Source organism: Martes martes (assembly GCF_963455335.1).
Source record: "Martes martes genome assembly, chromosome: 3".
Taxonomy (NCBI): domain Eukaryota; kingdom Metazoa; phylum Chordata; class Mammalia; order Carnivora; family Mustelidae; genus Martes; species Martes martes.
In genome coordinates this window covers 124164191-124179653 of record NC_137890.1, presented here as the reverse complement: position 1 = coordinate 124179653, position 15463 = coordinate 124164191, and the positions used below count along the sequence as shown (strand labels likewise).

Sequence of the window (15463 nt, the reverse complement as noted above, 5' to 3'; positions counted from 1 at the left end):
TCCTGGAATAAAGCAAAGTCTGTCCTGGCCTCTAGGCTCTCCACCATGTACCCAAGCACACTGCCCTCACTGCCTTTTTTTTGCGAGTCCCAATCACAGATCAAGTTCCCCACTAAACACAGGAAAATTCTGACCCACTTGGAGAAAACGTTTTGATAACAAAATTGCCACCCAAATCAACTTCAAGAGCTTAAAGAGCTCAAGTTACATGTAGTGAATTTCAAACATTTTGCCAGGCATCTTAGAACAGTTCCCAGATTTAGGTGTAACCTTAGGTTGTGAAGGTCAGTAATCAAATATAAAACCACTTCTTTTCATGGATTTAAGATAGACATCCAAATACCGTATCTTCGACGGGTACCAAGACCTGAGCTCGGGGCTCTAGGGGACTAGTTCATAAACCTGACTGCATACTGGAATCCCTTTTCAGAAGCTTTAAAAACAAAAATGAAACAAAAACTTGCTGCCTGGATCCCATCATCACAGACTTTGATTTAATGAGGGATATGGCCTGGATGTCAGTATTTTAAAATACTGATGGTGATTCTATTAGACAACAAAATTTAAGAACGACTGCTGCAGGGAACAAAAAGAAATAGGTAAAGTAGAAACAACCCAAAAGCCTATCAACTGATGAGAAGATAAATTAAATGGGGGGTATCCCCCATTTAATTATACAGTAATACAGGTATACAGTAGAATAGTACTTGGCAACAGAAAGATATGAAGTCCTGTGCTACCCCATGGTCAGACTTTATAAACACATCAATTGAAAGAAGCCAATCACACAAAATCGCATATGGTATTATTTCATTTATATGCTCTATCCAGAATAGAGAACTCCACTGAGACTGAGATGGCTGCATGGTTACCTGGGACTAAGGGAGCTGAAGGGAAATGGGGGAGTTACTGCTAACAAGTACGGGCTTTCTTTCTGGGGTAATGAGAATGTTCTAAAATTGACTGTGGTGATGGCTCCACAACTCTGAACACACTAAGTCACTGAATTTGTTATAATGGGTGGAGTATACGGCATGGGAATTCTAGCTCAAAAAGCTGTTCTTAAAAAAAAGGACACAAATATAAATTCTATGCCCAGCTTTCAACGAATTTACAATCTAGGTGTACCGGGGGAAAAAAAGATACACAGTCAAGATAAGTATCAGAGATTTTAAAAAGTGATTTAATAAAATTGCTAACAAAATTATAAGTCTGGTTCAGGCTTCAAAGCCAAAATGATTTGATTTCTCCTTTTCTTTCTTTTTTAAAGATTTTATTTATTTATTTGTCATAGAGAGAGAGAGAGAGAGAGAGAGAGCGAGCGAGCACAGGCAGACAGAGTGGCAGGCAGAGGCAGAGGGAGAAGCAGGCCCCCTGCCGAGCAAGGAGCCTGATGCGGGACTCGATCCCAGCACGCTGGGATCATGACCCGAGCCGAAGGCAGCCGCTTAACCAACTGAGCCACCCAGGCGCCCCTTGATTTCTCCTTTTCTTACACAATCATTCTTCTCTTTCTTAAAAAAAAAAAAAAAAAAAAGGCAATGGAGAGCTCAGATCTGGCCACTATGCTGTTACTCGGGCCCCAAAGTCTCCATTTCCAGGCTTGTGAGAAAGGAGTGACTACTTAGCTTTGCCAAGGAATTTTTTTTAATCCTCCAGAACACAGGCTCTTGATGGGATTATAATGAGTCTCAAGAGTCAGTTATCAACAGGGCCATTGAAAGATGGACTTGGTGCTCTAAATCCTTCTCATGTCCTGGATTTCTCTTTACCACCAGAGTTTAGGCCAAATAAATTTACATGCTTACACACACAGCAACTCTCATATATGAGGCTTTATGACACACAGGTATTATAGGCCACATGCAACAAAGATGATTGGTTAAAAGTGCCTTCTACACTTAGAGTTCCTAAAATCCTTCTTTTTCTTCTTCTTCATCTTTTTTTATAAAGTAATCTCTACACCCAACGTAGGACTCAAACTCATGACCCTGAGATCCAGAGTTGTATAACTGAGCCAGCTGGGTGCCCTCTTCCTAAAATTCTTAATAGTTAAAAAGTTTATTGTTGCAGGGGCTGACACATAGAAAACTTCCAACTTTAGGCAGAATGGAATTCTGTTTAGCAGTCTTGATTTTTTGAGGGGGGTGTCCCACATGTATGGGAGGTTAGTGTAAGAACACCATTTCCCCCCTCCAATATTGTTTGGGAATGTAAATATTATTAACTTGAATGTATTTTTGCTTTTGTTTCTAGAAAACACACCATTATCAACTGAGCAAGTGAAAAAGCCTTGGCCTGTATCTTAGAGCTGTTTAAATAAATGTTCGTTGGAGCATATTTAAAAGCAGGTGACAGGGGTGCCTGGGTGGCCCAGTGGGTTAAGCTCTGCCTTCGGCTCAGGTCATGATCTCAGAGTCTTGGGATCAAGCCCCACATCGGGCTCTCTGCTCAGCAGGGAGCCTGCTTCCCCCCACCCCCTGACTGCTGCTTTGCCTACTTATGATCTTTCTCTGTCAAATAAAATCTTAAAAAAAATAAAAAATAAAAAAATAAAAACAGGTGGCAGTGAAATCTTAGTAACCCCTAGAAATAGTATTACCAAAACATAAATTCTTTTCTCCATATTACAGTAAATTTAAAACAAAGATACAGCCAAAGGTAAAGGAGGAAGGCTAAATACTGCATTTAGTAAACCTCTCTTCCAATATCTTCGTATGCAGCAGATTTCAGCAAACCTTCCAAGTGGCTGGACCAGGATCCACTGGATGGCAGCATCCTTAATTAAACAAATAAGACAATAATTCTCAAAGTGCCTTGTTTAACAATAAAGACTAAGAAATAATATATTTAATTTTGAAATGTACTAACTCAAAACCCTAATTTAAGCTTCAATGAGACAGATTTGAGCTCTTATGCTTGCTTCAATTCAGAAATGCCCCAAACAAGAGACCCGCGCTTAATTTGAGCCAACAGGTTTCTCCTAGCCATTTTCCACTAAGATTCTCTCCTGACCTTCAACCTAGCTTAACCCAGTCTCTCCCACTCTTCACCATACTATGTATCTTCACTATCAAATTTATTTTTGACTACTATTTGAAAACAAAAAAAGCCAATGGAACAGGAGAATATACCAACTAACAAGAAAAATAAAGGTAAACAAGGAGTCTGGAGCGAACAAATTTACTTAAGAAAAAGGAAAATGGTCCCTGAAAAATGTGATGTCCTAACCCCAATCCTATCCTTAATCTGGAACACTGCTGAAATCCCAGGAATTTTTGGGTGGTCCTGGGGTGCCTGGCTGGTTCACTATAGCATGAGACTCTTGAGTCCAGAGTTGTGAGTTTGACCCCAAGCTGAGCATAGAGATTACTTAAAAATAAATCTATAAAAACAACAACAACAACAACAGGTCTTGCCTCTCTAAATTAAACCCCTCTAAGTCTGTACCTTCCTTAAAGGGCCCTCATGCAGTAATTCCACTGACAGGCTATACTGACTCTCACTGTATTTAAGGTCCATCTCCCCCAATATACACACAGTTACTGAATTTCTTGTTAAGTGGAAAAGGCACAGAGATCAATCTTTTTAATTCCTGCCTTTCCTTCCCTGAGTTTTTCTCAATTAACCCACATTTAAATAAAGTATGAGCTTTTCCTTCTGTTTAAAATTTACGTGGTCCTGGTCTACTTTGGAAGTGGTGAGTAAAAGCCACTGGAGTCAGACTCTGTAGGTTTGATTCCCATTTTCACCCCTCAGTAATAGTTGCGGCACCTCTGGTGTCTGGCTGGCTCAGTCAGAAGAGCGTGACTCTTGATTTCGGGATCATGAGTTTGAGCCCCACACTGGGAGCAGGGATTACTTAAATAAACAGATGTATTAATTAAAAAAAATAGTTGGGGCACTTTAAGCAGGACTCTTGGCCCTTTTACTCCCCCTGGAAACTTGAGATAATAGTATTTCCCATGGGGTTAGTGTGGAATTATTCATGTGAAGCAATTATTGCAGCGCCTGGCACGCAAGAAGTGCCCAATAATTCATCTAGTATCATCTTAATGCCAAATTCTTCCTGCACCCAAGAGTTTGCACTGAAAAATTAACCCCAGATCAAGGGAAAATTAAAGAGAAAATATTATTTATGCAAAACCCCCTTTAAATTATGCCCAGCCAGTAGGTAGCCAATTCCCAGAAAAATGTGCTTACAGTCCACAGAGGGGTCCTTTTCTATATAGCTCTGAAGGATATTTCATCCTGAATGGAAGTAAGTATTAAAAAAAAATAGTCTATTTGGCTTTCAATTTATCCCGGTAATCTTAAAGACAGTTGTTCTTTTTTCCAGCATTGTTTATAAAAACCCAAGTTAACAAGAAAGAAAGATGCCAAAAGGCCCAAGTTATTTTTAATGCAGAAAAACTATTGTGAATTGTGTATTTATTCTCCAACATGTGACTTTCATAATCTCTCAAAAGTCTAAAAAGCCATATCTAAAAAAGTCAAGGTGTTCTTTGCTCAACATTCATTCAGATGAGGGGCCTGTCCTATTTTTCTTTTTAAAAATAATCTTATCAGTCTAGTCCAAGATCAACTTCATCCCTTCTTATATAAAAGTACTTTATCTCCCCATAATGGATGGTTCCTTCCACTTAACGGAAATACAGAATCTAAGACTCTCCTTACTACCCTGTTTATCAACATCTCCTCCACACACAGGATGAGAAATTGTATCCTAGTACCACCTCACACCTGCAATTTCTTTGACAGAGGTCAGAATCCATTTTTGACTCTGTTGAAATCTTTCCAGAATACCAAAAATTATTTAAGATCAAACAGATTCTAAATTCTACTCCATTTTTTCCGTAGCCTTCAGATATGAAAATTATGTCTGATTAAAGGTGGAAAAGTAGTTACCTTATCAAATAAAACTGTATATTCACTTTTTTTTTAAAGATTTTATTTATTTATTTGACAGATGGAGGTCACAGAGAGGTGGGCAGAGAGAGAGGAGGAAGCAGGCTCCCTGCTGAGCAGAGAGCCCGATGCGGGGCTCAATCCAAGGACCCTGGGATCATGACCTGAGACAAAGGCAGAGGCTTTAACCCACTGAGCCACCCAGGTGCCCCTGTATATTCACTTTTAAAAGAGAAAGCAGTACACATGCCTTATGAGCTTTCGTATGCATGGAATAGTAAATTACACAGTTCTTTACCATTATTATTTAAAAATAACAGAGGACTCTAGGCTACAGTTTAGAAAAGCAAAAGTCCATTAGCCTCATATCCTTTGATCATGAAGATTACTATATAAATGGCTACACAGCTATATTAATTACTATTGAATAGCAGCTAAATTGAAAAGCACAATTTACTTCATACTAGTGGGAGCTGGGGGAATACGATCCTAATCATTACTGGGAGAAAGTTCAAGGTAAACAGCTTCAAACAACAAAAAAGCACAATTAATAAATTATCAATAACTTAAAATCTTACTTTACATCTTCAAGATAAGTGAAGAAAATAAACATACGCTCTTACTGTACTTTTTACGTTACACATTTCCTTGAACCAAGTGTTTTTCCTAAGGAACCAATTACCAAAAAAAGCTTAAGTATAAACATCTACTCCTTTAAAAGTCCCTATAAACTATGGACAGAAACTTGTTTTCACTTTTACAACAATTTACAAAACTTGTTAGCAAAACATTATGAAACACAAGTGTCCCTTCCCTCTGCCTCAGCGAAAGAAGCAACACGCTAAGAAATCGAGGCAAATTCTTAAACAGAAAAACTATATAAAGCATCCAAGGAAGAAATAGTTTATGATAGCAGAAATTTTACTAACAACCTAAAATCAAGAGAAATTCTAATCTACACTCGAAACTCTTACCCTTGACAGCACAGAACAGAATATCCTGCTTTACACATTTTGTAATTGCAATTCTGAAACGTTAAATCCAAAGACAAAGCCGCCCTGGGGAAAATAACAATTGCGCAACAGATCAACAGCTCCAACTTGTCCCTTGGCCCTGGCGCGGCAAGGTTTGCACGCTATAAAGCAGGAAAGGGCCAACCAAGGGCCGCCGTGACAGCCAACCGGCCACTCTCATGGAGGCCGAGTCCACGCACGCGGCGTGCGCCACTGGGAGGCACCGCGGGGGGATCGAGCTGGGGCGCGGCGGCATCCGACCTCATTCCGCCGCCTCGCCCCCCATTTACCGGCCGGTTGCCAGGGGATGACCTCGGATCTGCGAGTTCGAACTTTTCCCACTACGCGAGTGAGCGCGCAGAACCGCTACGACCGCCGCACGTCGGAGCATCAGAGCGCGCCCGGCACTTCGTGACCTCTTCCCTCCCCCACCCTGGGGGCTGGGCTTTCTCGCTAGGCTGCCTACCAGCGATCCGACGGACAGACCGACGGATTACTCTGGAAAGGAGCGCCCTTAGACGGCTCAGCGGGTGGGCGCGCAGCGCCACAGTCCGCTCCCACGGAGGCCGTGGATGGGGGCTGCGGCAGAGCAGGGGCTCCAGGTCCCAGTCCGGAGGAGACCTCAACTCCCCCGAGAGCGGCCCCGTGACTAGGCACATTTTTGCCGGCTCCGAGGCGGAGGAGCAGGGCAGCCCCGGAAGGGCCGGGCCGCGCCGGCTCAGACCGCCAGCGTCCGCCCCCTCCTCTAGCCCGGCCACCTCTAACTTCGGGGGCCAGCTGGGGCTCCGGAGTCCCAGCTCCGGAAGCTGGGGACGCGGCTAGCGAGGCCCCTACACCCGAGAACGAAGCCTCCAGACCTCCACCCAGCCACCCTCGGGGACCGCACCCCCCACTCCCCTTGCTGCCCTTTGGGTCCTCGTGGCCCTCGGAGGTCTCGCTACTCTCCCGACCCGGGCCCGGCGCAAACGCAGCGGCTCTACTGTGCGGCCGCTGCAGTCCGGACTCCGGCGGTAGACGGGAGACGCTGGCTGCGGCTGTCCCCGCCCGGTCCGCGGCTCCCTCACTCCCCTGCCCCCGTCCGGGCACCACCGCGGGGCTCCCAGGGTCTGGGCAGCACCTGCTGGGACGGCAGTCCGGGCGGCGGCAGCTCCAAGTCCATCATGATGAGCTGGTGACCGTGCTCTGGCGCTCCCCGACGGCGGCTGTGTCCCAGCTGCCGAGGCGCGGCGCGGACCGGGCGGCGGCGGCGGCGGCGGCAGCAGCGGCGGTAGCTCCTCCAGGATCCCCGGCACTCGCTAGTCCGCGACACAGCCCGAGTGGCCAGCCGGGATGTTGCCCCGCTCCGCCTCCCGCCCCCCCGAGGGCGGGGCGAGAGCCCGGGTCCTTCCTTCCCCGGCTGGCGGCGTGGGCCGAGCTTCCGAAAATCCCCCACCCCCGCTCCAGCTGACGCAAGAAGCTCGCTGGCCGCGGGTGGCGAGGGGTGGGGGTGTCTCTGGGACCGGCCGTGGGTGGCCGGGGGCAGCCACGGGTGGCCACGGGCGGGCTGGGTGCCCGGAAGAGGGTTGTATTAGCTCCCCGCTCCCTGAGCTCGACCCCTCCTCCCCCCCGCAAATAAAACCTAGGCTCTCGGCCCGCAAGATTAAGAGTTGTTTGCCGAAGGTCGCTCGGATTCGGGCGCTTTGAAACAGTTTAAACAGTTGGAACAAACACGCCTGGAGACCCGACAGAGGCGCCGGTATCCGAGCTGCGCCTCCCTGATTTGGAAATGCAGAACCTTGCCGGGCTTTATCTCACTCCACCGCTCGAGAGTGGCGCCAGCCCTGGGGGCGGGGGCTAGAGGTTTGGACCCAGGCCCTGCGCAACGCGGACTGCCCTCTCGCCCTCGGTCCCCTCCGGGGCGGGGGCCAGCGGGACTCGCCCAGGGCAGATATGGACCGCGCGGGGATCTCGTGCTCGCAGTCACCCTGAACGCCCTCTGCTTACTCCCCCGCCCTGGCACTCCCGCTAGGCCCAAATCGCCAAGGGCAAACGGGGAGGTCTCTTTGGGTCGGGAGAGTGGTCAGTATGTCCCAGCAAGAGTTTTCTCTTACCACCAGAGCGCACACACCACACTACAGATGGCGTCTTTTGAACACTGCGGTACTACAACATGCCGTAATCTCTACAAGTTTCTTTTCACATACCCAGGGTAAAATTTTAAAAATAAGAATAAGAAAGACCAAATTATAAAATAGTTTGGGTAGTATGGATCTGTCCTGTAAAAACATACGGTGTCTAGGAAAAAAATAGTTTAACAAAACAGTAGTAACATCACGAATGATTTTTACCCTTCTCGTTACTTTAAGTAAATTTTAAGTCTATAATGAATACGTATTACCTTTTACATTAAATTATTAATTTTCAATTATTTGAAAACAGGAATATTGTGAAATCTTTTTTAAGAAAGAAGAGATAGGGGCACCTGGGTGGCTCAGTGGGTTAAGCCTCTGCCTTCGGCTCAGGTCATGATCTCAGGGTCCTGGGATCAAGTCCCGCATCGGGCTTTCTGCTCAGCGGAGAGCCTGCTTCCTCCTCTCTCTCTCTCTGCCTGCCTCTCTGCCTACTTGTGATCTCTCTCTGTCAAATAAATAAATAAAATCTTTAAAAAAAAAAAAAAAAAAAAAAAAAAAAAAAAAAAAAAGAAAGAAGAGATAAATGGTTTTATTTTCTCTTATGCATCATCTTATGCATCAACAATCTTCCTAACTCTTTAAGAACAATCTTTCTAACTCTTTAAGTTTCTAGTTTCTTGGAATTATGCAAAGCTGGGTAGTAGATTTGTAGACAGTGTTGTTAGAAGTTTTACTATTTCATTCAAGAACCTGGCAGGGGGAAAAAAAAAAAAGCCTGACTACTGCAGATCAACGCCCCCAAAAAACTGCAAAGAACTTACCTCCTCTTGGTTGCATAATTTAACACTCCCAGGATTTATCTGTAAATTTATATGTTCCAAATATTCCTTGAGGTGAATGAAGCCTAAATTAATTGCTTGTAATTGAAGGAAACGTCTTCAACTTGAATTAAACCTTTTCAGCTGTTATTTGAAAAGCGGGCAAAATGATCTGAACACTGAAAACAAGCTTAGGAGCAATTACTTAAAATGAACCTGACATGAAACAAGCAGAGACATAATGAAAAGACATTTCTGCGTCAAAGAAGGGCATAGAAGTATATTGTTTAACAATTCAAGTTACTTATTAAAACTACTCCATGGGAGAAAGACAATGAACCCTGGAGGTAGGACATACCAGAGTCATATATGATACAGTTGCTGCCCTCAAGGAGTTCATAAAGTATTTGGTATTTACTTGTTAAGCAACAAATTTCCATTGATTTTAATGAATGAAATAACCTTTATTTCTCAAAATTGCAATTGCTGAGAGTGTATTATTTTAGGCACCTCCAGAGTACATATTTTCAAAGGGAGGAGAATAATATGATAGCAGTCTGAACATGTTAAAGAAAATAAACATTAATGAAAGCTGCTTGGTGTTAAATGGTGGTTCCACACCAGAAAAGGGAACCCTAGTCTCAGACCATCCATGTCAAAGAAGTTCCCAGTCTTTGTAGACACTGAAATGACGTCCTCATGTGAGAACCTGGGCTCTTCCTTGTTCTGTAAACTTTCCTGTTGTGCTGTGGGGGCACAGATACTATGCACTGAGAAGCTCTGGAGGAACAGGAAAGAAAATGCTGGTTTTCTTCTGTCCTGGTGCCATGGGAATCTTTACTGCCTGCTCCTCTAGCTAATAGTTAAAATTTCCCCCAATTTGTTTCACATGCTACTAAATCTTGCACATTTCCATTGATGTCTGAATTCTCTGCTGTCTATGGAAAAACAACCCTCCATATATGCTTCAAATGTTTCAGAATTATAATACTTTGTTCTAGAGTTATCATAAAAAATAAGCATTATTAAGTCTTCTGAGTACACAAAGTTTGGATAGTGGTGATGCAGTGACCCATTTATTTCACCTTCTCTGTGATCTAATCTGCCAAGTTTGACAAGGCTATGAAAGCACCTACTGCTTCAAAATCCTTCATCACCTTGAGGCTCCTTCCCTTTTTTTTTCACTTTCTTTCTATTTTATTTTTATTTTTTTAAGATTTTATTTATTTATTTGACAGAGATCACAAGTAGGCGGAGAGGCAGGCAGAGAGAGGGGGGAAGCAGCCTCCCTGCTAAGCAGAGCGCCCGATGCAGGGCTCGATCCCAGAACCCTGAGATCATGACCTGAGCCGAAAGCAGAGGCTTAACCCACTGAGTCACCCAGGCGCCCCTTCGCTTTCTTTTTAATTGTACTCCTTGTTTGAGCCAGAAAATATCTTTTGGAATTATAGTCAAAATTCTAAATTTGTCCAGCATACAGTTGGAGGATATTGGGTAACTAGGTTCCAAAAATGGCACCCAGTGAACCAGCCCTCCTCATATTGAAATGCTTGTATAGTCCCCCTACATTGAATCAAGACTGGCCCTGAGTTGCTTTAACTTATGGAAAGAGGGTGAAACTGATACTATGCCAGGTCTCTGCCCAAGCCAAAAAGTCCTGCAAGTTTTAAATTTTCTACAAGAAGTCAGCCATCATGGAAGAAGTCTATCAGAAACCCTGGAGGAAGACTCCAGGTGGAGAGGAAGGCTATGTGAACCAAAGCACCAGACATGGAGTGAAAAAACCATCTTGGAAACTTCCAGCCCACTTAGTCAAGCCCCCAGTGAACTCCAGCCACCAGATGATGCTATCTGACATCATCAATGAGAGACTCCAAGCAAGACCTGTAGAAGACTGCCTGGCTGTGCCTAATCAGCCCAGAGAATTGCAAGAGATCATAATCAATTGTTTTCAGCCACTAAATTTTGGGGGTGGCTTGTTTCTCAGCAATAGATAACAAAACAGCATATATTAAATATCAAAGGCAAGGTTTCTCCTGGCTGCTTTTTGTTTGTTCACCATCATTGGGAGCACATATAGGGACGGTATTTTGCAATTTCATAGAGTCTCAAACCCTTTGAAGCAAATTGACTTCCCTGTGAGTGAGAAAGATATCTTTCCTATAATATAGACTTGTTGCTATGTAAAAAGTAAGTCACCTTCTCACAGCATACGTCAGTATCATACCATTAGATAGATGATGGTGGATGATGAGATATTCTTATCATAATACCCCTAAGGAACATAGACATTTCATCAATAATAGGTGGAGATATAAATGCATATAGAAATTCTGGCCCTCAGAATGACCTCATTTATACCAGTTATGTAAGATTCTTGCTGAATATCTGCTGAGGGAATTTGAACTTCAGGACCAGTGTGGCCAGCGGATAAACTGAACTCCTGTACAGCAGTATTCAATAATCGCGCCTCGGATAAACCTCATTGGCTTGTACAGCAGTATTCAAAGTAATCGGTGTATTAATTTCAAAACACACCCATAACCTTGGTTCCTTGGTGTGCATACCTCACTATGCAAACTACTTATACAAAGAGCTGTATATCTCCAAAGCCAGTTTTAACTTGTACAGTTTCCTGCTGATAATAGAAACAATGCTCTGCAGAAACTGCAATGCAGTGAGTGAAGAGAAAAACCCAGTTTAAAAAGTGCTTTTGAATTATGTGTTGATACTTATATATGTGCATAGGAAAAAAAAGACTGAACATATATGCTCCAAAATCTTAGTCATAATTATTCTTTCTTTAAAAAAATATTTTTTTTATTTATTTGAGAGAGAGCATGGGGGGAGAGGGGAGGGGGAGGGAGAAGCAGGCTCCCGGCTGAGGAGGGAGCCTGATGTTGGGCTCTGTCCCAGGACCCTTGGATCAGGTTGAGCCCCTGGGATCATGACCTGAGCCGAAGGCAGATGCTTACCCAACTGAGCCGCCCAGGCGCCCCAATCACAAATATTCTGATTAGATTACTTATTTTTTTTCTCATTTTTGTCAGTCTGTATTTTCCTAAATAAACGCATATTACTTTTATAATAATAAGCCAAAAAAGTGGGGGTGGGGTATGGGGTAAAAGAGGAACACTTGCTTTTCTCCCGAGCCACTGGGTCCATTTCATTTTCAAATTGAATTTTAACCACAAGCTTTGCAAATCTTTTCATTCTGTATCTACAGAGTGGAGCCTGGAGAATTTGACCACATCTTTAAGTGCGGTTGTGGTAAGGGTCTAAAGATCCTTTACTCTTTCAATCTACTGCTATCTTTGCAAAGTTTCACTCAGAATAGGAGTCCCCACACAAAGATGGAGTTCTGTGAGTACACTGAGTAGAGACTAAGAACCATAGCTTCAGAATGGTACATAACATTGCCATATTAAAAAAAAATAGAGTACAGAAAAACACTTATACATAGAGCTATGTCTGGAAGGTCAGTTACCAAATAGTAATAAGCGGTGTTGGGTATCAGGTAATTTTCACTTTATTTTGTACTTTTCTGCACTGCTCAAATTTTTACAGTAAGCATTTTTAGAATTAGAAAAAAAAAATGAAACTGTGTTCAATCTGGACAAACAAAAAGCTAAATGCAATCATGGAAGAGCAAAGTATCCTCATGGACAGGACTTTCAGGCAAAGTCTTTAACACTCTCAGAGATTGGAAGGTGAAAAAGAGAAGTAAGATTTGCCATGGAATTTGTCTTTTGGCGTTTGCTATTTCATAGATTTTCATTTTGGCCTTTGAGTAATATCAGAATCAGAAGAACCTTTAAAGCTGGCCCAAAGGTGGCAAGTACGTTTTACTTTGATTACCAACTCTACAATGCTTTGTTGAGAATTCAGAAGCAGCTTCCCAGTTTGGTAGAAAAATTTCAGTGGTTGATTAATAATGTCTGCCCTGGGGGCACCTGGGTGGCTCAGTGGGTTAAAGCCTCTGCCTTTGGCTCAGGTCATGATCCCAGGGTCCTAGAATGGAGCCCCGAATTGGGCTCTCCACTCAGCAGGGAGCCTGCTTCCTTCTCTCTCTCTCTCTCTCTGCCTGCCTCTCTGCCTACTTGTGATCTCTGTCTCTCAAATAAATAAATAAAAAATCTTCAAAAAAAAAATAATAATGTCTGCCCTGGACACAGAATGACAGGAGTAGTGGCACATATTAGGTGTTTTTCCTCCCTGGTCTAGCCCAACTCTCTACTTTCACATTTGAGAAAACTGAAGGGTGAAGTGGTTACCAATGATCACAGAGCTAGCTATTGGCAGAGGCAGGAATGGAATAACATTTCTTTTTTTTTTTTTTTAAATTTTAAGTTTTTTTTTTTTTTTTTATTATTTATTTATTTGACAGACAGAGATCACAAGTAGGCAGAGAGGCAGGCAGAGAGAGAGGAGGAAGCAGGCTTCCTGCTGAGCAGAGAGCCCGATGCGGGGCTCGATCCCAGGACCCTGAGATCATGACCTGAGCCGAAGGCAGAGGCTTTAACCCACTGAGCCACCCAGGTGCCCCTGGAATAACATTTCTTGATCTTGGTAGTACATTCTTCTAATGCAACAAATTGACCAGGACTTTCTTTCTTCCTTCCTTTCTTTCTTTCTGAGATTTTATTAATTTCTTTTTCTTTTTTTTTAATTTTTAAAAAAGATTTATTTGTTTGCTATATAGAGAGTGAAAGCACAAGCAGGAGGAACAGGAGAGGGAGAAGCCTGCTTCCCACTGAGCAGGGAGCCTGATTTGGTACTTGATCTCAGGACACTGGACTCATGACCTGAGCTGAAGGCAGATGCTTAGCCGACTGAGCCACCCAGGTGCCCTTGACTAGGACTTTTGAAGGCAAATTTAATATTGGACCAACCCTAAAGGGTTAGTTGTAAATTTTATTTATATCCTAGCACCTTATTTTTAGAGGAGATTAATAACCTAGTTTCTTAAAGATGATAATTATTTCATATATTTAAAAAATATTTTCTACAAATCATGGTGATGTGATTAGATCCAGTATTATAAGTCAGAGGGCTACAAAACAATGATGTGAGTTGCTCAAAACTCAAGAAAATTATTTTATGAAGCTGGCCAATTCTAAAGCCAGTCTCAGTCCACTCTAGGTCAGGTCTCTGTAGAGTCCCTTGGCTGTGCTCTATTTACTGAGAGTACTGACAGCAAGACTCCTTGGAGATGACATTTTTCCACGTTCTGTTTAATTAATTCCCCATAGACAGAATGATAAAATATTTTTCACTAGAGAGAAAACTTGCAAACAAATATGAGAAAAGGATTTCTACATGTAATATCTTCAAAGTGAAGGGCAGGAAAAAACTAAATGAACTGTTTGCAACTTCAGCCTCTCTACCTAATGGTAGGGTTTTTGTTGTTCTGTTTTAATGAAAAGGTCTAAGAGCATTGGTATAAAATGTACTGACAAGAATAGATACTATTATAATCCTTGCACTTCTTCCAATAAATTAAATTCCTCTGGTTGTGTGCTTCTAAAAAACCTAACATGCAGTAACTTTGCAGCCAGTTTAAAGCTGTCTTTCCTAGTAAGGTTTAGGTAACCGTCCATCACATTTCTTTCTTTTTTCTTCCTTCCTTCCTTTTCTTTCCTTTCTTTTCTTTTCTTTCTTTCTTTTTTTTTTTTTTTGGTTGTTTGTCTTTTAAATATTTTGTTTGTTTATTTATTTATTTGAGAAAGGGAGAGCTAGGGGAGGGACAGAGGGACAGAGGGAGAGGGAGAGAGAGAATCTCAAGCAGACTCCACGCTCAGCATGGAGCCTGATGCAGGGCTTGAATTCACAACCCTCAGATCACGACCTGACAAAAATCAAGAGTCAGATGCTTAATCTGGGCCATTCAAGTGCCCCCATCACATTTCTTTCTCCTCATGAAAGATAAAATATTTCAGTCTTCGGGGTTCATAAACTTCAAAAAGTTTGTGATGGTAAATGTATTAGTTCACTTGCCTTTGAAAAATTGAGTTTTGAGGGGCACCTGGGTGGCTCAGTGGGTTAAAGCCTCTGCCTTTAGCTCGGGTCGTGATCCCAGGGTCCTGGGATCAAGCCCCGCATCAAGCTCCCTGCTCAGCGGGGAGACTGCTTCCTCCTCTCTCTCTCTCTGCCTGCCTCTCTGCCTACTTGTGATCTCTGTCTGTCAAATAAATAAATAAAATCTTCTAAAAAAAAAATTGAGTTTTGAGGGGCATCTCGGCTCAGTTGGTTAAGTGTCTGACTTCAGCTCAGGTCAAGATCTTGGCATCCTGGGATCAAGTTCCACATCAGGCTTCCCACTCAGCAGAGGGTCTGCTTGTCCCTCTCCTTCTGTCCCTTCCCTGCTTGTGTTCTCTCTCAAATAAATATATAAAATCTCAAAATAAAGTAAAATAAGATTGAGTTTTGACTATGGGCTATGCACTTTACATGGATCATTTTATTTAATCCTCTCAGAAAACTAATGACATAGGTATATATATATATTTTTTAAATTTTATTTATTTATCTGACAGAGAGAGAGAGAAAAAGAGCAAGCACAAGTAAGCAGAATGGCAGACAAAGGGAGAGGGAGAAGAAGGCTCCTTGTAAG

The 15463-nt window shown here is 42.9% G+C and overlaps 1 protein-coding gene across 5 annotated transcripts in view; it reads right to left on the bottom strand.

Moving 5' to 3' along the window:
• The window catches only part of NFE2L2 (NFE2 like bZIP transcription factor 2), a 44896-nt gene that overhangs the window by 26001 nt on the left and 3432 nt on the right, over positions 1-15463 (bottom strand). The window contains exons 1-2 of one of the 5 annotated variants that reach the window (XM_080798841.1): positions 5883-5997; positions 2698-2779 (exon numbers count right to left, since the gene is read on the bottom strand). The exons of 1 other annotated variant lie outside the window; for it this stretch is intronic. In XM_080798841.1, the coding sequence (XP_080654967.1) occupies positions 2698-2779; positions 5883-5920 (120 nt within the window). In that variant the 5' untranslated portion in view covers positions 5921-5997. Of the gene's footprint in view, positions 1-2697; positions 2780-5882; positions 6024-6387; positions 6577-7038; positions 7555-15463 lie in introns of those variants that run through there. 3 more of the 5 variants (XM_080798842.1, XM_080798845.1, XM_080798844.1) reach the window with 3 other exon arrangements.